The 25,121-nt window shown below is 41.3% G+C and overlaps 1 protein-coding gene across 1 annotated transcript in view; it reads right to left on the bottom strand.

Moving 5' to 3' along the window:
* The window catches only part of ICK (intestinal cell (MAK-like) kinase), a 63,068-nt gene extending 43,455 nt beyond the window's left edge, over positions 1-19,613 (bottom strand). The window contains exons 1-3 of the mRNA XM_008593343.1: positions 19,481-19,613; positions 10,762-10,879; positions 945-1,217 (exon numbers count right to left, since the gene is read on the bottom strand). Coding sequence (XP_008591565.1) covers positions 945-1,045 — 101 coding nt within the window. The 5' untranslated portion in view covers positions 1,046-1,217; positions 10,762-10,879; positions 19,481-19,613. The remainder of the gene's footprint in view (positions 1-944; positions 1,218-10,761; positions 10,880-19,480) is intronic.
* Positions 19,614-25,121: the final 5,508 nt, after the last annotated feature.

The raw sequence follows: 25,121 nt of genomic DNA, 5'->3' as shown, positions 1-25,121 counted from the left end.
CCGCAAAGACTTCCTACCTCCTGATATTCACAACCTGTATAACCCCCTTCTTCAATGACTTGCATCTAATAGAATACAGCAATTTGAGATGTCACTCCTGTGATTAGTTTACAAAAGCAAAAATATATGACTTCCATCTTAGTAGAAGACTCTCTCATTGCCTTCTTGTCTCCCCTGTCTTGATGAAACAGGTTGACATGTTGTGATCTGCTCTTTGGAGAGGCCCACATGGCAAGGAACTGAGGGTAGCCTCCCACCAACAGCCATCGGGGAACTGAGGTCCTCAGCCCAACACCCACAGGGTACTGAATTCTGCCCACAGTCATGTGAGTGAGCTTGGAAGTGACTCCTTCCACAGTCCTGCCTTCAGATGAAACCCCAGCCCTGGCCGACACCTTGACTGCAGTCTCATGAGAGATCCTAAAACAGAGAACTCAACTAAGCTGTGCCCAGACTCCTAACCTACAGAAACTGCGAGATGATAAATGCGTGTTACTTTAAACCACTAAGTCTTAGAGTAAATTGTTACACAGCAACAAATAATTAATGCAATGGGTCTGGACTTAGATTGCAAAGAACAAATGGGGTGGGGGGAACAAGACAGCAGTCCCAGACCACCACACATATAAATGACCCAAACTAAGTCACTTAATTTCTCAGAGTTTGTTTCCCCTCCTGTAATACGCTGTTTATTAACCTACTCGTTACTACCTCACAATATGAGAAAACTTTGAAAAGGAACTAGTGCTATATGCAAAGTAATAAGTCTAAAGTGGGAATGTTCTTAAGACCTCTAACATGAGCACACAGAAATCATCTAAGGTTCTCCATGCCTCTCCCCTTTAGAAATGTTTCAAAAACAGGGAATGGCCAGGGTAGAGGTAAAACTATCTTGACAATGTGTGGTTGAGGATGAATTAATGAGAGTGAGGGATAAAGCTTACTTTTTAATAGCAATCAGTTCCCCAGACTCAATGCTTCTTCCCAGCAGGACGGAACCATAGGTTCCATCCCCGAGCTGCCTGATTGTCGTGTATCTATTCATGGTGTACCCGCTGAGGCTGGACACTCATCTCAGGGCCGAGGCGGTTCAGTCCTGCAGTGACAGCAGGCCTCCCCAGAGTGTAACCAGATTTTTCGATGGCAGCACCAGCACAAGGCATTTAACAGAACGTGACTATCTCCCAAATACATATTTTCAAAGATCAATCTTCTGCCTGTAGGGAAAAAAGAGAGACAAGAATAAATGCTAATGTACACTTTGACTTTGTGTATTTTTATAGTCTAAATCAGGGGTCAGTAAACTACACCCCCAGCCTGCCACCTGTTCTCGTAAATCAAGTTGTGTTGGAACAGAGTCACACCCACACATTCAGCAGAGCCAAGAGATGCTGTATGGCCTGGGAACTCTATCTGGCCCTTTACAGAAAGGGTTTGTCAACCTTTTCCAATTTTTTATAAAACTATAGATATTGTACTTGCGAAGTGAATTTGTCACTGACTCAGAAATGAATCAGCTCCAATTCAATGCTTTTCTGCTGACTAACCATCCTAGGCAAACTCTGCATGATAAGTATGGTCGACGAAAATTGCTGAGCTCCAAAAATCTGTGCTAAATATACTGTGTTCTCTGCACTTCAGCTATGTTGAACAATGCAAACATACAAAAGCCAAGAAATGGTAAAATTAAAGTTCTACTGACAGAGAACTTACATGTGCTCTGTGCACTATTTGTGGCTATCTATCAACAGTATTATTTTTGCTATTAGACATTCAGAAGCTAACCAAAGAACTAGTAATTCAATGGCTATGTGTAGGGTGTGCCCACTTTTAAAGTCATTTACTTGTGTGTTTTTTAAAATAAGTCATTGATTTTTCATGTATGTAATTGAGAGTCATTTGGGCTGCCAATCATAAACTGTAGTAATAACTTAAATGATTGTAATGCCTTTAGGCAAACATTGATAAAATGTAAATGCTTAAAGAAGAACAATAGAGGCATTTTTTTTAAGTATGGCTGTTAAACTAATCTGAAGAATCAAAAGACCAGAAAATAATGATTGAAAGGATGTGACATTCTGCATCCAGTCTATGCAGCTTCTCCTTCCAGGAGAATTCTAGTATACATGCAGAAGGAAAAAGGGAAATAAAATATAGAAGGAAAAACGGAAATTCACTATTAGGCAAACACCACAGTAAGATTTGTTGCAGGCAAGGTTTTCTGATGGATGTAAAAATTAGTGAATGAAAGTTTAAGGAGAAACAGGTTATTTACATGGTATCGAAGTACCTCTAAGATAAGAAATATTTTACTTTTATAAGTTTTATAAACTTCATGGAGAAAGACGGTAACTTCACAGGAAGAAATCCAGCAGAAACCTCATTATCCAAGTGATCGAGTTCAACATCACCATTAATGAGATATGACTTAAGTACTCTGGATGTGATACACTGAGAAGGGCACATTACTCCTGGGGTGTTCTTGTCAAAAATGCAGCCCACTCATGAGAAAACATCAGACAGGCTCAAAATGAGGGACATTCTACAAACAACTGACCAGTACTCTTCAAAAGTATCAAGATTGAGGACAGGCTCAAAATGAGGGACATTCTACAAACAACTGACCAGTACTCTTCAAAAGTATCAAGATCATGAAAGACAAGGACAGAAAGTATCAAGATTGAGGAACTGAGGAACTGTCACACATTAGAGGCAATTAAGGAGGCATGGCAATTAAATGCAACCTGGCATCCTAGACAGGATCCTGGACCAGAAAAGGACATTAGTGAATAGTTGGTGAAATCTGAATAAGGTCTTTAGTTTAGTGAATAGTATTGTCCCAGTGCTAATTTCCTGGTTTTGACCATTGTTCTGTGGTTATATAAGATGTTAATATTAGGGGAGCTGGGTGAAGGTTTCTAGGAACTCTGTACTATTTTTGCAAATTTTCTGTAAGTATAAATTAGTTCAAAATTAAAATTTAAGAAATAAATTCATACTATGTCCTTCTGAAGGCTGTGCGTGAGCTTGAGAAACCTTAAGAGAGAATAAAGTTTTATGCCTGATTTCACCACACTCTATTACACAACTGAAAGAGCTTTTGAGACCAAGCTTGCCCCACCCAAGTAGCTCATTCCCCTTCTCCACTTTAAGGCTCCTGGTTAGAAAGGCATTTTCCTTCCTCTTGAAACTCTTCAGGATCAGACTCCCTACAACTTCCTTCAGCAGCTCATTACAGTGATACACTCCATTGCTGATTAATAAATATTTATAAAGCACCTCCCGTGAGACAGATGGTATGTTTAAGCTCTGCGGATACAAAGAGCAATAAAATATGGTCCTTTCTTTCAAAGAGCTTAGAGTTTCATGGCAGGGGATGAAGGTGATATATTGTGGGTAAGGGACAGATATGTACTCATGAATACAAACTAAGACATTTGAAGTATGCGCGGGGTATAGATGTTGGAGAGAGTAAGGAGAAAGTCTCCTGGCTTCCAGCTGAGTCAATTACATCTGGACTTATGAGGGCAGTAAGAAAAGTGTTCAGAAAAGACTGACTCTTGAAAGAAAAAGAAAAGTAGGTGGTTTGTATAGCAAATGGGGTACTAGCACTCCAAGGAGCAGAAATGAAGGCACAGGGACTTAAACTTGAGGTGGGGGAGGAGCTCGGAACTGGAAAGAGATAATCTTAGATTTTTATTTGTGGAGGACCTCAGAGGTCATTTTTAAAAACATAAGTTTTGACTAGATTCTGTACTGGAGGAGAAGAAAATGCTAATGATAATGCTAATAATAATAATAATATCAATCATAAATAAATGCTATATAAAATAATGTCTAACAGTAGACACTACTTGGTCAATGGAAACAATTGAAATATGGATGGTAGATTAAAAAAATATTGTATCTGTGTTAAATTTACTAAAGTTGATATGTCTCCTGTAGTTCAGTAAAATCACAGTCTTATTCTTGGAAAATACGCCCTGAAGGATTTACAGGTAAAGGACCGTGACGTAAGCAATTTATTATTAAGTGAACAGAACAAAAATTTGTGGGGAGGGATGGAGAACAAATGGGGTCAAATAATAATAATAGACATATCTGGGCAAAGAGTATGCTATGGACTAAATTGTTTTTCCCCAAAATTCATGTTAAAACTCTAAACTCAAATGTGACTGTATTTGGAAATAGAGCCTATAAAGAGGTAATTAGGTTAAATGAAGTCATAAGAGTAGGGCTCTGATACAACAGGATTAGTGTCTTGCACCCACCCTAGTCCCTGGCCCCCCACCATGCAAGGACCATCTACAAAGCAGGAAGACAGCCCTCACCAACAGATACCAAACCCTTCTGGAATATTGGTCTTGGACTTACCAGCCTCCAGAATTGTGAGAAAATAAATTTCTGTTGTTTAAGACACCCCGTCTATGATAATTTGTTATGGCAGCCTGAGCAGACCAAGATAGGGTATATGGCTATTCTTTGTACTATTCTTGCAACTTTCCTATATATCTGAAATCATTATAAACAAAAGTTTTTAAAATTTGCCTCAAAATGGTAAAGAAAAGGAATCTTTACAAAGGTAGATAGATGCATCTTAAACATTTTATTTTAGCTTTAAAACATACAAATTAGATTTATTTAATATTAAGTCATTCAGAAGACAGAATGCTATCATACAACATCATTTCTCCACTTAATGATTACTGTATTGTGGACTGTTTTGGATTTAGGCTGTGCCTCAACATAACATAAAAAGAGAATCTGGGCCACAGCACCAGCAATTCTGGCTCTGCATTTGTCTTCCTCTTTTTCTTCTTCACATTTATCATCTGTATTTTGATATAGCAAATATGAATTCTGCATCATTCATAATTTCATTTTCCAACAGATTGCATCCCAAACTATTTTTGTATGTCATCTTCCTAAAAAAATCACTAGAACCTTGATTTGTCAAAAATCAGCTAAAAAACAGCATTCTTTAGTTTTTTTTTTAAAAAGTAGGCTTCATCCTAAGAGATAATGGGAAGTAAATTAACATGTTTAACATGATCGGATTTGCATTTTGTAATCCAGTTAGAATATTTTTCTTCATGTCTGTGAGGGTTAATTCTAGGTGTCAACTTGATTAGATTAAGGAATGCTGAGAAACCTGGTAAAACTATCTTTTTGGGTGTGTCTATGAGGGTGTTTCCAGAAGAGATTAGCACGACAGCCTGAGTGGACTGGGTGGGAAAGGTCCATCCTCAATATGGGTGGGAACCATCCAATCTTCTGGGTGCCTGGAGAGAACAAAAAAACGGGGAAAAAAGGCAAATCTCTCTATCTGCTGAGCTGGGATATACTCTTCTCTCCTGTCTGTGGACACCAGAGCTGGAGACTCTTCAGCTTTTGGGATCCAGGACTTACACCAGGGACAGCATCAGCTTCCTTGGTTTTGAGACCTTCTGGACTTGGACTGAGCCATGCTACTGGCATCCAGCTTGCAGACAGCCTACCATGGGACTTTTCTTCACAATTGCGTAAGCTAATTCCCCTAATAAATCCCCTCTCACATATTTATAACAAATCCTATTTATTCTGTCTCTCTGAAGAACCCTAACACAATGTCCAACCAAAACTTGCCTACTTTAGTTTATGCTAATTTCCTCATGCTTAGTTTTTCGGGGGATATAAAGAAACCAAGTCATAAAAATGTGTATGCACATGAAATTAGTAATCAAGTGTGTGTCTCTTGACCGTCTCCTGTCTTAATTACACAACCTTTCCTCACAGGACCCATTTCCCATTCCTTTAATTATCTTTGGCATTCATCTCTAAATCCTCACACATTTCAACATCTCTTTGATGAGCTATGGTGACCAAAACTTAATAATGATCTATATTATAGTAGTACGTGGGTCCCCCCCCCCCTTTTTTTTTTTTTTTGACAATGGCATTATACTACTGGTTCAGATCTATCAATAATTAATCACAGTAGTCTTTCTTTGATAATGTCCCACTATTTCCTCACCCACTTAAACTGTATAATTGGAACAGTGCTTTCCTAGATTACCACTGAGAAAGCTGTCTGTGAAGGAATTAAGAGCTTTATTGAAATAAAGACAGACTGGGTCATTCATTCAACACACAGTCACCCTGACAATTCCTCCTTGTTACAGTTTGTCATATTATCAAGGAATGAAATTCAATTCCTCTGGCAAGATTTGACTCACACCACACCATAGTAGTTGCTTGCTAATGTCTTATGTTATTTTGGGTGATTACACAATGATTGCACATCAGATCAGACTAGTGTCTCTTCAAGCACTGGTGTCAGGTTGAGAGTGTGTAATTCTATTCAGCCTTTACTGAGATGCTAAGTATTATACAAGGTTTTGGGGCACATCATGGATAATGTAATGATCTTTAAGTCACAATTGACATGTATCAGGTTGAGAGTGTGTAATTCTATTCAGCCTTTACTGAGATGCTAAGTATTATACAAGGTTTGGGGGCACATCATGGATAATGTAATGATCTTTAAGTCACAATTGACATGTATGTGAAAAATACAGAAAGGGCTATGAGGACATAGAGAGAGCAACTAACTCTTGGGAGAAGGGAAGAGATCTGACAACCCTTCAAAGGAGTGGTGGTACTGAGGTATTGAAAAATGAGCAAGGTTTTATTACACAGAAAAGGAGAGAAGGAATTATGGGCAGAGAAAACTGTGCAAAATGTTGACGAGTACATGAACTTGGTATATTCACAAAAGGACAAAAGCCTCGTGGTTCTTACTGTGGCTGAGCATTAGAATCACCTGGAGAACATTTAATATCTACAAATGCCCAGCCCCACCCGCAAGAGGACCAGTCCACAAGAGGGTGGGGACTGAGCTTTGATAGTTTTAAAAGCATTCCAGGTGATTCTAATGTGCAGCCAGTGTGGCTGGCCGGTTAGCTCAGTTGTTAGAGCACAGCCTTATAACACCAAGGTCATGGGTTTGGATCCCCATACCGGCCAGCTGCAAAAAAAAAAAAAAAAAAAAAGTGCAACCGAGGTTGAGAAGTCCAGGTCTACAGCATAAAACCAAGGAAGGGCAGTGGGCAAATGGCCTGAAATAACTAGACTGTTAGGGTGGGGCCCAATTGTTAAGAGATATGTCATGCAGGGGTTTGATCCTTATCCAGCAGAAGCTCTTCAGAGTGTCTGAGCAGAGAAAACAGCATGAAGAAGATCCCTCTGGAGACTGAAAAGATGTTAGAATTGAGAGACTAAAGGCAGAAAGACTAGTTAGGAGGCCACTGCACATATCCAGGTGAAATATGATAAAGGCCTGAACAAAGGCACTGGACTGGTTGACTCTTAGATACAGCAGGACATACAGGTTTGGGATAGGTAATGTGTGCATTTGTTATTTGGACAATGTGCAGAGACATGGGTTCTGTTTTCTCGGGTGTTGAATCTTTCATTGGAGATGCTCAGTACAACTGCTAATACCTCTAATGTTCTATTTTTTCCCCCAAAGATAGCACATTATTAGAGAACTTATAGGAAGATAGCACTTACACAAGGCTGCTACATTGCACGGCTCCAGGGTACACATGGAACACAACGTGAATGATGCCCAATGGAGTTGTGCAATGTAACATCCCGGGGTTCAGAACAAGGGGCATCATAGTCCCATCGACACCTGAATTCTTGTTCAACTCTGGATGCCAAACTTCAAGAAAGATGTTATAGAACGTAGTGAGGGGCCTGAATGAAAGCACGAAAATAGTAGTTGAAGAAACACAGGATGCTGGAAGCAAGAGAGACTTGGGAAGCCATGACAACAGTTTCAAGTATAGAAAGGGATATCAGAGAGAAGGATTAGTTGCACTATATATATAGATCCATGGAACAGAACCTATGTAATCTGTTGAAAACATTCGCCTGGACAGGAGAGATAAAGATGGCGCCTGACGGAAGCTGCTGGGGAGTGGCCAAGGAAAGACATACTTTAAAATTACTGGATAAAAGGTATTTCCGTGCTTGTGCTCACCACGTGATTGCAATAGCAAAGTATTAGAGCAAGATGCATGTTCACATGACCTTTAAGATGATAGGTTGAAATTAGGAAATCCCCTTGCCATATGCTTATAAAAGCAGGTGCTTGTGTGAAAATAAACAGAACTGCTTGACGGAACCCCTGCTGCGTCTGAGTGTCTCTCTGTGGGCTGAATAGGCGGGCAGCATACTCAGCTTCCTCCCGGGCTCTCCTGGCCACTAGGCTGGCAGGAGTAATCCTACCGGTTCCCTCTCTTGCTCATCCCACAATATTTTAGGAGTAGTGCATGAATCTTTAGCTAAGGTTAGAGAAAATTTAGAAAAGCGCAAAAGAGAATGAGAACTCAGGCAAGTTGGTTTCAGTCATGGTTTAATAATTCTCCTTGGCTCACAACCTGGCAGGTCCCGTTGTTATCCTCTGTTAGCAGTAACAATTGGCCCATTGGTGCTTATCAAAATAATTAACCTTATATGGCATAATGTGGGGTCTATCACTATACTCACCCAAGTGGTAGACGAGGTGGCCCAAGAAAAGAAACCCTCTAACCCACGGGTAAATATGGCCCTCCAGAAAATTTATTCCAGATACTAAAGAGTTCCCCCAGACCTCTGCTTGGTTGGATAGTCAATGACGGGTAACATCCCCAGAGGGGGACAACCTAAGACAGGCACAACCACTTGAGGCTGGCGAGGCTGTGAGGTTAGCCGCCTACAGCTGCTCATAAAAAACAAAAAGGGGGACCTGTTGGGGCATTGAGGCCACACACCTCCTCCCGAGGCAGAGAACTAGCCACGACCCCACCCACATATGCGTATGTAATCTGTTGAAAACATTTGCCTGGCAGGAGAGATAAAGATGGTGCCTGACGGAAGCCGCCAGGGAGTGGCCAAGGAAAGACATAGTTTAAAATTATTGGATAAAAGATATTTCCATGCTCATGCTCACTGCGTGATCGTAATAGCAAAGCATTAGAGCAAGATGCACGTTCACATGATCTTTAAGATGATAGGTTGAAGTTAGGAAATCCCCTTGCCATATGCTTATAAAAGCAGGTGCTTGTGTGAAAATAAACAGAACTGCTTGACGGAACCCCTGCTGCGTCTGAGTGTCTCTCTGTGGGCTGAATAGGCGGGCAGCATACTCAGCTTCCTCCCGGGCTCTCCTGGCCACTAGGCTGGCAGGAGTAATCCTACCGGTTCCCTCTCTTGCTCATCCCACAATATTTTACCCATAAGTCATTCCATTGAGACCTCAGTCCATAAGTAGAAGACAGTTTCTACTGTTGTATTCCTTTAAATTTGGTACAAAAGCCAACTATTGTCTTTTCTATGGTTGCAAAATGTACTCATATTTATGTTGCGTGATATAGAAATATGTGAAATATTTATTTTTATAGAAGTATATAACTTTATTTTATAGAAGTATATTCAGACACAGGAATATCTGAAATATGCTCAAGAAGTTAAGTATCAACAAAGCATCACTCAAGTGAAAAATTAAGTATAAGGTACTATGTTTAGTACTGAGGTGCAGGTGATAGATCTGGCCTCTGGGAACTTCTCATTGAGCTGACAAAGTAAAATACACGTAAATGACCAGGAGAGATGGCAGTTGAGGTATGTTACTGGAAGAGTGGGGACAAGAGTGCACAGGAAGAAGTTGCTCTGTGGATCACTAGCTAGGAATCTAAACGAAGGCTCTGGGCCACTGATCTCTAAATAATGGCTAACTTCTCTTGTTAAGGGCATGTCATTTATCCATATTCTGATCCATGTATCACTGTCAAAAAATAATTTTTTTAAAGTGTAAAAAGTTTTTCTTACCAGCTGTATTAGTTTCCCATGTCTGCTATAACAAATTTCCACAAACTTGGTGGATTAAAAGAACAGAAATTTATTCTCTCACATTTCTGGAGGCTAGAAGTCCAATACCAGTGTCAGTGGGCCAAAAATCAAAGTGTTGCCATTTCCTCCAGAGTCTCAAGGGGAAATTCATTACTTATTTCTTCCAGCTTCTGGTGGCTGCCAGCACTCCTTGGCTTGTGGCCATATCACTTCAATCTCTGCCTCCATGGTCACATTGTCTTCTCTTGTTCTATCTTCAAACCTCCCTCTGCCTCTCTCTTAAAAGGATTTGTGTTTGCCTTTAGGGCCTACCCAGAAAATCCAGGACAATCTCCCCATCTCAAATTCCTTAATTTAATCCCATCTGCAAAATCTATTTTGCCATATAAGGTAACCTGCACAGGTTCCAGGGATTAGGACCTGATATCTTTGTGGATTCTTGTTTAGCCTACCACTCTCCAACAAAACACCCCAAAGATTTTCATATATCGTCTAAATTACAGCAGCAGTGGTTTGCATTCATTCAAAGTTGAGTGTTTTAGGAATGAAATCAGAAATCTATACTTACTTACCCAAGGAACAAAGGCATTCCTTTTTGAAATATAGAGTATTTTCTCTCTAACTTTGCATGATGGACCAGACTTCACAATTCTCACCTCAAATCTCTAAATACCTGACATTAGCATATGGAGATTCCATTATGTGTGGACCAGAGGCTGTGAACTAGCAGTCTGCGGGCTGAATCCAGAGGTATGCTTTGAGTCTGTTTTTTAAAATTGGAAATTTCATATACAAATCCTGATTCAGGGCTTCTCTGGAAAAACTGAAGAGCTAACAACATGGGGTCTTTGGCTCTCAATGGTAACAAAAAGACAGACTTCGCACCTCTTTAGGCTGGGTACATGCTCTGAAGCTCGGCACAGCCCCCATCCTCTCTGTTGTCAGTTGCCATTTTTTTTTCAGTTGTCATTTTTTTTCTGCACCTTCACAACCACTTCTTTTCCTGGAAGAAAAATATTTCTCTTATGCCTCTATTAAAAGTGACAAAGTAAAAGCCTGAAAAAAAAATACCCTCATGTTTAAAGAAAAATTGTTCTTTTTTTTAAGAGAGCAATTTCTTACTGTTTGACAAGCACACACAAGGCTTTCTTGAGTCTTCTTCAGAAGAAAAATATTTCTCTTATGCCTCTATTAAAAGTGACAAAGTAAAAGCCTGAAAAAAAAAAACCCTCATGTTTAAAGAAAAATTGTTCTTTTTTTTAAGAGAGCAATTTCTTACTGTTTGACAAGCACACACAAGGCTTTCTTGAGTCTTCTTCGCTTCCTCTGTCCCAATAGTATTTAAATTCAGCTCCTGGTATAGACAGTTAACATTACCTGAGAAGTGAATGGAATGTAGTAGCCCGAGATTAACTTGGGAATTAGCATATTAGAACCAGAAGAACTTCCAAATATGCTGACTGACTCCAAGAATTAACTTGGATAAATCACTCACTATAACTAATCCACACTTTGCTTCTTACTATGTCAAATAAGCCAAAACTGTAACTTGTCCACAGTACTATTATCATCCTTCCCATTTCACAGATAAAGAAACTAAGACACAAGTTGCTTGTCCAGATTATACAACTTATGTGGTAGAATTGAGATAGGAACCCAGGCTGACTGTACCAAACTTACAGGAAAGGTCGAAAGATCATGAAATCTTTGGAGGGTCTGAGAATGAGAGGAATAGAAGTGCTTTGTATCTCAAAGTCCAAATATGGAAACCAGTAATGTGGCTGTGCTCTAGTTGGCTTCATTCTATAATCAAACATCAGTTAACCTACTGGGGCCCTCAGCAGCCCCAACATGCCCATGGTGGAAGTGAAGTGAATGCAACAAAGAAGCACTGGGTCCCAGTTTCCACTCAGCACTGACCCACTGTCACTCGGAGTATCTCTTGGCCCTTGGGTTTACTTTTGGTGGAATCAGGGCATTGGACTTGATGATGTAAGCTGGCTTCTTCCTCTAATGCTCTGTGATTCTGTATTAGGAATCAAGCTAGCATTTGTCTAAGAAAAGAATGGACAAATGTTTTTGCTTTTCCCATCACATGCACATAAGGCTAGTGTAGAAGACAGTGCCCCAAAGGAACCGTGTATGTTACACATCTCTCTTTCAAGAGAGGCAGAAGTGCCTCAGCCAGGCCCCAGAGTTAAGATTCAATTCCTTCTCATCACCTCTTCAGAGCCTCCTGCCTCAACCCACGCAGACACCATAGACAGGGATGCCACAGAGCTCTGGCCTCACCCCACTGCCTGCCTCTTCCCCGTGGTGAGTGACAGGAGGATCTGCCCTCTGCATCAGCCAGGTCACTCTCTACACTTCCTTCATCTTTGTGTTCTCAGACCTCACACTCTGCTTGCACAGAGCAGGGACTCAAAGATTGTTTCAGTGGCCCAAATGTGAATTTTAGTCTTTGCTATTTATTTTCTGTACTGCCTTGGGTAAGTACCTCAAAACTCTCAGTGCTTCTGTTCTTCAAGTGCAAAGTGAAGATAATCAAATTGTTTGATCTGACTAGAAATGTTTTGACATTCTGAAGCAGAAGAATCGCAAGTACCACAGAATGGCTGAAGCAGGCAGGCTGCCTGGGCCCCCCACAACAAAGCTGGAACTACTGTGTCTCAGAGGATCATAGGAAGGCCCCTCCATGCTAGCAGATCAGGCCTTTGGGTGAGGCTGTACCCAACTAACAGAGAAAGATGGCTTTAGCTCTCTTTCAAAGAGTTCCAGAAAATCTTTGAAATATGTCATGATTTTCCTGGCTAGGTGACATTGGGGAAAACCTCTGCTCCAATTCTCTCTCCTGGACTTCAGTCCTTGATGGAGGCAAAGAACATCTGCTTATGGCCAGGAGCTCATGATGGGCACCCTGCTCATTCATAGCCTGGAAGTCATAGGCAGGGAAGGGACAATGGTAGTCCGTTTTTTATTTTGAAACCTTGATGGTCATTGAATACAGGCCACCATGATGCATTTTTTTAAGACAGGGGATAGAAAATTATATGCAAACTTGGGACTCTCTGGGAGTTGTGGTTTACCAGGTCCCCTTACAACATTTGGACCCTTAGGAGGAGCTTGTCTCCCTTTGTCTTAATTGTTTTACACTGAAAAGTTTCCCGTACTGTCATGTATCCTCATAGGAAAACTGGATTATGTGCAAAAATCATTAAATGACCCTTCTCATGTTACTTCTGAGCTCCATTTTACCTTGACAGGCTTATAATTACACTTCAGATTCTAGGTTGGAATGTGTCACAACTTTATAACAGTAACTTAATAGTATTAATTTCTTTTAAAAGGGTACTAAAAATAGTACATCTCCCTGGGCCCTAATTCTTCTGGCCATATACATTTTAGTAAACAAATCTTTTAGGCATTTCGCCTCTTGGACCACTGCTTTTTTCTGCATTGGAAATAGCTACAAGGCCAAAAGAACTGTCCTTAACGTGGAACTTGCTTTGCCTTTACCTTGACAGAGGAGTGCATTAAAGATGCTTCCAGCTATTGCACCAACTGGATGACAGCAGGAGAAAATCATTTATATGGCGTGCCTTTGTCTATACCCCAGAAACTGCTTCGTGCCTTCATCTCCCTCTCCTCCTTCAGCCCTGGCTTCTGAGACAAGAACTCCTCCTGCACTAGGTCCTTAATCCCAAGAGAAGGGTCCACAACTTCGCACCGCTTCTCCTGCAGTACCAAAGGTGCTCATGCCTGAACTTTAAAAAAAACATCAATCACTTGCAGATGATTTTAAGCTAGGACATATAAGTGGCTTTTGTGGACTGTGAAGGATGGAAGGAAGAGCTAGAAAAGAATAACTTCACCCTGTCTTGTGTAAAACTGTGGATGAGCTAGAGCAAGAGCCCCCAGCTTACTGAAGACTATCAAGGGTGGCAATAGTCCCTGCTCCAACTGCTCACCTGATTGCCAGCCCACATTTTAGGGGTGGACAAGACAGGGTGAGGTGAAGATAAGGGGATTGAAAAAAATATATATATGTTTAAGCTCTATACAAATATTACAGCACAAGCTGGACAGTTACAGTTGTAACTGTACACAGTCTTGTAACACCAAAGTCATGGGTTCAGATCCCTGTACTGGCCAGCTACAGAAAAAAAAAAAAAAAAGAACCCAACAAAGAAACCCCACAAATATCACAGCACATTTAACTAAGGTGCTGATCTCATGTGGTATAAGATGCTTCACTATCACATATAATAAACAAATCAACAAATGTATTAAGGAAGAAATGGCTTAATATAAAAATAAAATAGAGCAGGTTTCAGCAAACTTTTTCTGTGAAGGGCCAGTAAATATTTTAGGCTTTGACGGCTATTCATCGCTGTCACAACTACTCAACTCTGCTGTTGAAGCATGAAAGCAGTCAGACAGTATACAAATAAACGGGTATGGCTATGTTCCAATACCAGTTTATTTACAAAAGCAGGTGGTGGGAAGGACTTGGTCCATAGGCCATAGTTTGTCAACCCTGAAACAGGAAACCCTGCAAGTGAGCAGAAACACTTTAGCACTCTCCACACAACCCTCATTTGCCCCTAGGTTACAGGGTTACATACACAAAACTGTGTTTATCCCTAGAATATAAGCTCTGTGAGGGCAAAAATTATGTTATGTTCACAACTGTATTCTCAGCTCCTGAAGGGGTCCCGGGCATCTAGTTGGCACAAATAGGTGCTCACTAAAAGGATGTGTTGAATGAATGAATGAGCAGCTTATGGATCTATAAAGGGTAATTCTGACTATAGGCGATTTTTCTGAACTACCAAGTCCACCCCCACTGCCACCCCATCTGGCCCCCTTTCTTTGCAAAAGTGGACAACTATATTGGGACTATGGCACAAAAATTATGAATCCTTCTAAAAACTAACACTAATTTAGGAAAACATTTTCTTTTCAACAGCTAAGATGACATGAAGGTATGTATATCTTACTTTTTTCTCATTTAGCTTTGTTTTAGCTAAATAATACTCTAATAAATTCACTTTCAAAGCAAAGGCAGTGTCTAAGAGAACAAACCATTAACAATTATCTGCTAGGAACTATAAGTTTATGCAAATAGTAACTTTCATGATAATATCATATATGTAGTTGGACATTAGACCATTATACTTTATCTCTTTGGTTCTGGGGCATTATCTTTTATAGTAGCTACAAGGGCAGTCACATGTTAGCAGCACTTTATCACAAGTCATACTTCACTACAGAAAGGTAAAAAATGACTCACACTGATCTCTCCTCAAAAACAGCCACCTCTGGGCCATAATTATACATTTATCAAGTGCCTACTGATGGTCCTCAGCATGGTAGGAGAAGTTCCAAATGAAATGTGAGGACTATTGAGGCCCTCCCACTTCAAAAAATTGAGTTAGGATGGCAAATGTCTTCTGGAAACTAAGTTCATGCAGATAGTAACTTTAAGGTTATTGTCAAATATAGTTGGTTATTACACCATAATACTTTCTTTTTGGTTCTGGGGAATTATTTTTTATAGTAGCCCTCAATAATTTAAAGTAAGATAATATATAACCAAATGCTAATTAGTGTAGATGTCAATGCTAAGTTCAAAAGGACCCAAGTTCAAAGCATAATGTTGAGGAATCTTCAGACTATAAAATTAGAATTTTTTTTTCTGTAAGGGGCCTTAATGATCATCCAACATCCTTCCTTTACAGGTGAGATCCAGAGACACAACTATAATAAGAATAGAATCCCTGTTATCTTCAGAGTAGTGTATTTTTATATGTGTGGATATAACATAGGTTTGATAATCTACTAAAAATGTATCAAACGCTCCTGACTTCCCTTTCGGTAAAAGGCACTTTGTTAATCCTGAACGCACATATTAAAAAAAAAAAAGTGGCCGATCTTCCAAGATATGCTTTATCCGAAGTTTGACACAGCTTCACAAGTCAACACACACAGGATTTGTTTCCAGCCTGCACAGGTGAGTCTCACCAAGAGAACTCTTCCTATGAAGATTTCAACTTTCAGAGCACAGCAAGTCAGACACTTAACGTGTAAGGACTCTTTAGTTTCCTTGGAAGGAAATCAAGAATGAAAGCTTTCTGCTTGGATTGAGTATTTCCCTAAAATATACTGAGTAGTAATATTTTCTAACAGCAGAAAGCAGCTCACGAGGAGCAGAGAGATTGAGCATGAATGCCCACATCAACCTCAGTTACCATCTCGAGGTGAACCCATGCTGCTGCTTTTACTTCTTCTTTGGCTGCAAGTAAAGGATTTTCTGATTTTCTTCCAGCCACAACATTTTCTTAGGATTTTAAAGCAGTTTGGCCCAGAAAATGATTTGCTTCACAAACTCTTTTTCTGAGGTAATTTTCTAGAACTCATGTCTTTTGATAAGGAAGTTAAACTGTATTTCAAAGGTAAGCACAACCTCAAACTAGGACATGGTTACACTATGACCCCAAAACAATATGTGCATAAGTCATCCTGCACACACCTCTGTTTGCGCATTCTCTCAGTCAACACATCAACCACAAATACTGAGGTCCACTGGTAGGAGATTTCTGATACTCAAGTCATAAGCTCTTCTCAGAATGCTGTGGTTGTCAAAGATTGCTAATAAAAGAAACAGTGAGACACTATCCGCAGGCTTACAGAGCAACATACACAGAAAGGTCATTGTACCCAGAATTCTGCCAATGAACCACTAGTCAAACATACACATTCACACACACCCCACAAGGAGAAAAATGCATTTTATAAGGGCAGACATCAATAGAAGGGTTACATACAACTCCAAATCAGTAAGATCCTACAAAACGAAACAGTGGAGCTTGCTGCAAGAGCAGCAGTGAAAAACAAAAATTTATTTTTTAAGGCAGTAGTTTTCCTGGCAAGATTCAGATGGAAAAATAGCAACTTATCCCAGAAGCAGAGCTGTAGCCAGTAACAACCTAAGTTCAAGCCATTTTAGGTAAGAGAGGGATAATACTTAAAGGATTCACTGCAAAGTTACCCTGCATTTCTGGGCCTTAGGCTGATCCATGACTTGGGGTCTACTACAAGTCAGCTGACAAACATTTACTAAATACATGCTACATGTTCAGGACTCTGCTAGTCATCATTGAGGGATGAGACCTTTTTCAGGCATATGCCAGTTACTGAGTAGGCACTGTAGATCACCTTCACACCCCGAGCACTGAGGGAAGCATTTCCCCTATTTTATATGTGAGAGGATTAATGCAAGGAGAATCCCACAAGGCCACACAACTAATAAGTACAGTCAGACCCTGACCCCAATTCTGCCAGACTCCAAAGCCCATGAGACCACATTACCATGCATAAAATACGGCTCCTGACCTAAAGAGGCTTAAAATAACCTAACCCAGTTAGAGATCAATACAGCCAATATAATCAAGGGCTAACAAACAAGTATCTCGAGACTTTAAAGAGAGAAAAGAAATGAGTAGAGAAGATATTATGAAAGAAGTAGGACTTAGGCTCCTTGTCCGAGGATGGATATGAGTTGCGCAGGAGAGTGGAAAGCAGAGAAGGAGGTTCTGAGGAGAATAATGGGAGCAGTGACATAGCAGTGGGAAAGAGACTGGCACCTCAGCAGGACAGCAAGAAGACCAAATGGCATAGAATGCAAAGATGTACGCTGAACTGCAAATAGGATTCACATAGGAAGATGAGGCCAATTATGAAAAGCCTTGAAAAAGCAGGCATATCATTTTAGGCTTGAGATAGTGGATAATGGAGAGGAACTGAAGGTTGCAAGGCCAGGAGAGACATGAGAAAGTAATCATTTAAAAAGATTAGAAGGGCAACAAGATGCTGAAAAGACCAGAGAGAAGAGTATCATTCCTTCAGTCATTTGGCAAACATTTAATGAGGGCTTACTAAGGGCCAGGAAGGGTGAGGTCTGGGTTAGAATAAAGAGGGAGGGATCTATATAAAACACATTTCAAAGGTCTTGATGAATCACTGATAGAAGGGATGAAGGAAATAAAGGAAAAGATGGTTAAAGATAATTCCTGTCATGACTGACATAATTTTCACCTTCACTGGGAACCTTAATAAGCAGTGAGAATAAAACAAACAATGAAAGTACGAAAAGGGCTCTGATGATGTTGAACAGTCAATAAATAAAACCCCAGATGGCTTGTTCCTGGTCCTGGTTGCTCACTTATGCATAGTCTGTAGGGAAGAAACTTGAATGAGAAAAACCACTTCTTTATGACTAAATGCTGAGTTCCCTTGGGAAAAAAAAAAAAAGGGCAGGGGTCTGCCTACTTCGGCTCCACCCTCCAATGCACCCCTCCACCATGTGAAACTCATTAAGAAATGTGGCTGCCCCTTCCTGGGCACCCCTTCCTGCCCAGACACCAATGTTGACTTTGGAGAAGGTGACAAGGCAAAGCGGAAAGGGAGAAACAGAAAGTGGGCAGGGTCACTGTAAGGCTGGACCTCAGGGAGCAAGGAATGGTTCAAGATGTCACTTTAAATAAAGAATCCCAGCACTGCTCTCATTTCTACACCCACTTCCTACTGTTTTACAATTCCTGCTCCTCAGATAAGAAGGCCTTCAAGATTCTTTACCAAATTGTAGTGCTTTGTTCAGAAACTATTTCAAATGTGCATATTTATGCATATATTAACTCCTAGTGCAGTTAAGCATATGGTTGATACACAAATTCTTCTTAATATGTTTATACATATCTTTGACATATGTTTTTACATACCTTTATATGTTGACTACACAAATTTAAAGCTTATTTTAATTTTACATTCAGCAATAGTTACATTCACTATTGGGGCACACCCTGAAATCCCCCCATTCACTGGGAAATGTGGGAAATGAAAACTGTAACTATCAAACTTCTATTACAACAAAGAGTGCTCCAGGCCAATATAAAAAACACAAGCTGCAGTACCTCACAGAAATCCAGACCCCAAGCAAAATTCAGAGTGGTATTTCCTCAGCCTGGTCCAGCTTTAGCAAAAGCAGGTCTTAAGAACACTCTTCTCTGCAGAATGATGGATTAAACTTCCTTACATATAAGCTCTCATGTTAGTCAAAATCAAACTTTAATAGATCAACGTTACAAAAGAAACAGTTGTTCTGGAAAATGCTTTAACATTCTTCTCATAACATCTACTCTGATTAGTAATAAAGAAATCAGAGCAGAAAGAAATTCAGTGAAAAATGGTTGCAAATAAGTACGTGAGGATTCTTGCTCAGACCCTTTGCGGGACATCCAAGGGCCTAGTCTGGGAAATTCCAAGAACAAGTCCTCAACATGCCCCCACAGGGAATTCAAATAGCTAGGATCATCCCCTTCTTTAAGACGGAAAGTAAACACCCATCAAAATCCTCCAGACTCCGAGGAAACAGGAGTTTTCATGCTAGGAGGGAGAAACCCACATGACCGCGGAGAGAACTACCGCCCATTAGCCTTTTCCTTCGCGGGGCCACGGGGCAGGGGTCCCCCCCTCAGCTCCAGCCCAGCACCCCGAGTGACAGGTCGCCCGGCAGAAAGCCCCTTAATCCGTAAGCCCCACTTACTGGCGCCGCGAACACAGGCGGGGGACCGCCCTGCGGTGAGCGCAGCTCCTCGGCGAGGGGGGCGCAGCCGCCCGCTCAGGAACTGGAAATGGGGGGCGATCCCTGCTAGGACAGGCCGAGGGCTCCGTGCGGGGACGCCCGGGCCGCGCGGCGCATGGTAGTGCAGCAGGAACCCGGCCGCCTTCCAGCCTCCAGCAGGAAAACAAACAAAAGGCAGGGTGGCTTCTAGCGGGGACGACCGGCCGCTTTCCCTGGGAAAAGTTACCCTGCAGCTCCCCTCGCTGGCCCTGCGCGTCCCTGCACCGCGTCCACTTCGCCCGGGGCGCCCGGCCGCACCGCACCGCCCTCGGCCTAGGGCAGCACGGAGCCAAGGCATCGCTGCCTCCCCCTGATCACGAATGCGACCCCCGACTCCAAACGCACGCCTTTTTACAGATTGACTCCACCAATTTAGTTGTCGATGCATGTTCTGAGCACACTTAAAGGGAGTGAAAGCATTTCCCGATTTTAAAAAACGTACCGGTGAATGTAATCAATGTCACTGAACTGTACATTAAAAAAAGGTTAAAAATGGAAAATTTTATGTAATCTATGTTTTACCACAATAGAAAAATATTTAAAATAAAAACGCAACTGATAACTATTAGCATTCATTTGAACTTTGAAGAGTTTTTATATTAGTAACTTCAGTTTGAAAAACTGGATTCTTACCCATGTGGGAAACTGACTAGATGTCCTCTACACACCTGTCCTCTCTGTGCAACAAGTTACATGAAATCTTAACTCTTAACACCTACTTTTTAAACACATTCACTTAAGTCATAAATTATATTATAGACATTACCTTAAATCACCCTTAGAAGGATTGGCTCTGAAGAGCCTTGAAAAAAGAAATGCTTCCAGATCCCTGATTTAAATTTACATGATTGTTCTAAGCCAATGGTTCTTAAACATTAGCAGGAGATATCAGAATCATCTGGAGGGCTTGCTAAAAACAAATTCCTGGGCCCCACCTCCAAAGTTTCTGTTAGGGGAAGCACACTGCTCCAAGCAACACAATTTTGATTAATAAATCAGTAACCCTTTAACACATTGTGGATACTTCTCTGAGTTTAAATTTCCCAGCTCATCAGCATATCAATTTCCTCCCAATATTTTTATTTTTGAATTCTAAGGACTAAAGATAGTTTTTCCTGAAAGAATCTATACAAAATGCCTGAATAGCTCTCTCTTCTTGCTCCTGTTGAAGAAACATACCACATATAAGATTGTCAAGCTTCCTCTCCCAAATAGGAAAGGATCATCTGGCCACTTGGCAAATGTGTAACATTTATCTACCTTTGTGTTTGCCTATATAACAGCCAAACCCTATGGCAAATCAAAACCAAAAATCATTATCAGTGAAAAGAAAAAAAAAAAAAAGAGGGAGCCTAGCAAGTCGTATACTACTCCTGTGAAAAGCAATTTTTAAAGAAACTACAATTATCAGTTATAGTAAGATTCAATTGTCCAAGCAGTCTACCTGGCAAATAAAGGGACCGTTTTGGTCTACCTTTAGCAGGGATTCACTGGGCTAGTAACTTAGACCAGTAATTCTGGTCTCGGGAAAATTATAATCCTGTTAATATAATATGAGATAATATAACCCTGTAACAAGGTCTAATGGATGCAGTGGAACTGACCTAAAATAGAAAATTAGTAGCTGTGAAGCAAAACAGTGTTTTATTACTTGCTCAATTTATCTTTACAAATATTTTAAGCTTTATTACTTAATTGCTTGCTAGAAATCAACTGTGCTAATTGACCAGAAAAAACCTAGAGTCTCCTTTAAAAACTAAAAACACGAAGGTACTTTTTACAAATAGCTGACTCAGGGTGCAAATTAAAACACACCCATCCAAAGAGTGAATCCTAATATTAAACATGACATCTGTACTTCCTTATTGTACCTCTTCATTCTCTGGTCTTTTTTTTTTTTTTTTTTCCTCCCTCCATGTCTCTGCCAAAGATGTACTGCATTTCTAAAATCTCCAGAATAAAAGAATGGATTAGAAATTTAAACTCTGAGCTCGGTGAATGTAGTGTCTTGGAATCCTGATGATTTAGTCCGTGGCACCTAGTAGAAACCTTACAAACTCAGTAAATGTTTGCTAAATGAAGGTAAGAGGCTATGAAGGTTGCATGCAAACTTCTGTAACTCAAAAGGTTTAAAGTGTGGAAAAATAAAATATCGCGTAACTAGTAAGACTGTCTTCACTTGAAGTGAAATCAGGTGCTTGAGCTTTAAGAGGCGGGGCAAGGACCATGTGCAAGTTCCGGTGCTGAACGCGGAGCGGCAGACTACAAATCCCAGAATGCCTCGCGGAGGCCGTCTCCGCTGGACTTGGGCTTCACGGCCTTGGAGTTACAGGCCCTTCCCCCATTGCCTTATGGGATCTGTAGTGAGACGTGCCTTGCGTGGGCTGTTTTCTTTCCGTTCCCCTGCTAAGTGTGTAGGCGCATCTTTTCCTCCATCTCTGCCTTCTCTGTGCACTGTAAGAAAGTTCAGTCGTTGTAAGAGCCTGTGACTGCTGTGGAGTTTCGCTGTTTCCCCGCAATCCTAGGACTGTAGCCAGAGCCGCGGACCGCGTAGAGACCGTCCGGAGCGTCCAGTTTAGTTTTCCTCAGGGCGGCTTGCCTAAGGGGCTCAACTTTAAATTTGACTTACAAACACTTTTGAGATAACGCTTGTTCAACTTTGCCTAAGTGTTCGCTGCGCCGAATACATGGGCTGCGTTTGAGGTTCCGCGAACTAGCAGCCGCACACAGCGGACCCACTCCTCTCGTCCACCTCTAGACGGCGCGCGCGTCCAGGGGGCCGGGTCGCGCCTTCAGGCGTTGACGTCACTGCGCGTGCTCAGTGCGTCGGCGCAGGTTTCCGCAGCATCAGAGGCAGCTCCGCCGGGGCGTCCGGGGTATCCAGCAGGGCAGACGCTGCGGTGCTCGCAAGTCCTCGGCCTTTCCTGGCAGCGGGTGTCCCTCCGCTCCCCGGTCCACGGCAGCCGCTCCAGCGCGCCCCGATCTGGCCCCCTGCCCTACGAAGATGGCTGCCGTACGCCGGGCCCGCAGTTACTGCCGCTGCCTGGTGCGCTTCTCCGACCGAGAACTCTGCTAAGTCCCGCTGCAGCAGACAGGCAGGAGTAGACACCCGGACACCCACCACCCCTCCTCGGAGGACGGTGCAGAGGGGGTTCGGAGAGCCCCTAGACCGCGGCCGGCAGCCCCGCCAGCATGGTAACCTGGGAAGGGGGGTTTCTAGGGGACACTGCAGGGCGGGGAACGGCCAGGCCTGGGGGTGGGGGCCCAAGGGAGCGGGTAGGGGAGACTCGGAGGAGCGGGAGTTGCATGGCAGCCTCAGGAGCCCTGGCCTGAGAGAGAGTGGAAGGGATGCCAGCCCTGACAGCTCCCCAGGGTTCTTTCTTGCCGAACCCCGCAGTCGGACTCGGTGAGAAAAGAAGAGGGTTGCAAGACGGCCCGAAAAAAGTGCCCTTTCTCGGCTTACTGAGGAGGTTGAACGAATCTAGCCCCTTAGAGGGATTTTATCAAAAGCAGTTAGTGTAGGTTGGGGTGAGCTGTCGCAGCATCTGAATTCGGGAGTGAGCCCTTGCAAACAGAGACACTTGTTGATTGCACCTCTTCTGGAAAGCCGGGCCCACAGAGAGACGTTCCCACCCCTTAGGAAGCCTTGGGTTTAGGACGCACCTGCCCGCGAGGCGTCAGTGCCCTGGGTAGGAAGTTGGCAGGCGGTCCTGGTCCTGGCGGAGAGGGGTTGGAGGGATCGAGTCTCACTTCATGGCAGCAAGGGCCTGAGCAGCTTCTGTGCAGTCTGAAGGGACAGCTAAGCTGCAGAAGTTGACAGCACAAATTCCATGGGACTGTTGCACACTAGAATATGTAGTCTCTGTCCTTTGCCTTTGTTGGGCTTCGAATAGTGCATCTGAGAGATTAATCTCTGGCTAGGGCTGAATTAATTGAGGATGAAATAATACTAAATTGTCTTATAGAAGACTCTCAAATATTTATTGAATAATTGGATGCCTGAGTGAATGAATTTTATGAAATTAACCTGGAGGGTAGAAAAAAGCACAAATTGACTCTGCCTGTAAACTTTCAGTAGTTCTGTGAACGGGATTAAGCACTTAACCTTTATATTTCATTATTCCACCTGTGAAACAAAATGATGAAGATGAGCTACTCAAATATATGAACTACTTAATTGAAAGGTGACATTTAGGGCGAACTCTTATGAAAAATAAAGTGAAAACCTCTGGGTGGCAACCGAAGGCCTACTTATTTCAGGTCGTATTTGAGTTGACTAAATGTGGTAATACCCAAATCTGATAGTTTTTTTGTGATCATACTATCAAAATCAAGTAATGGATAGAACTCTATTATAATACAGCTCAGGGAAGAAAAAATTGCTGTGTCCATTCCTCATCCTTAAGATATTCATTACATATACACATGACATTTTATTAATTCAACCAATTTTTTTTGAGCTCCTATTATCAGCCTGGCATGGTGTTGATACAATACTAGATTTTTATCAGTTTAACTCAGAGGCTGTTCACTCTCTTCTTAAAACCCTCCAAATCACACCTATGACCACCATTTTTAACCCATTCACTATGGCATGGTCCTACAATCTAATCACCTCTTTAAGGCCCCACCTTCAATTACCGTAGTAGGATTTTCCACCCTCAACAGTTAAAATGGAAATTAAGCTTCTAATATATGAAATTTAGGGGACACATTTCAACCAATCCACAGCAGCTTCCAACTTAAAGGGACTTTAAAAGATGTATTTGACAAAACATTAATGCTTAAATTTTCCATTTTCTGTAAATTTATCTTGGCCTCTTGTATACTTCTTCATCGGCTTATTCTTTAGTATGCTGAATGTTTTACCTTATGCTAACTAGTTTGGATCTTAAAGGTACCTCTGTTTTAAGTCTGGTTGCCAGAGATAAGATAGAAAGTAAGGCTTAAATGTAATATAGTGCAAGTATATTTGGTTGCTGTGTCCAATGATCTGTGTTAATATAAACATTTTTTTTCCCCTGGAAATAACTTACAGTGAAAATTTGCAATTGTAAAACTTATATTGGAACTAGTGAAATTAAATTGGTTTTATTATTTCTAGCTAAACTTTAGAGTCATTTCCCTGATCACCACATTTCTTTATAGGATTGAAAATATTAAATGTTGAGCAAGTTCCATTTGCTAATAGGTCTGTTAGCTAACAGACTGAACTGAAGCAACATTTCGTTTTCACTGGAAAGTAGGATTAAGTTTAATTTTGCAAACGTTTGTTGAGAATAAAAGGATAAAATGGAAGGAATCTGACCTGAGACCTTATCAAGCCCCAAGCCATACACAGTAATTCCAGTCCAGCTTTATAAAATTGGATTCACAATTTTAAAAATAGAAGGTGCTTCTTTACAAAAGTATTCAGTTACAAGTCTTTGACTAATGAGCTTTCCTACCACATTTTAAATATTAATAATAAACAGAAGTCATATTCACATTGAGCGTGTTTAACAACATGCCAGACGTGTAAAAGAAGGGACATCTTTCTATGTTTTTTTTTTTTTTTTTAAAA

This window comes from Galeopterus variegatus, unplaced genomic scaffold (assembly GCF_000696425.1).
Source record: "Galeopterus variegatus unplaced genomic scaffold, G_variegatus-3.0.2 Scaffold13, whole genome shotgun sequence".
Lineage (NCBI taxonomy): Eukaryota > Metazoa > Chordata > Mammalia > Dermoptera > Cynocephalidae > Galeopterus > Galeopterus variegatus.
Note: the sequence above shows the minus strand (reverse complement) of the source record. Positions and strands in the feature narration are given on the sequence as shown.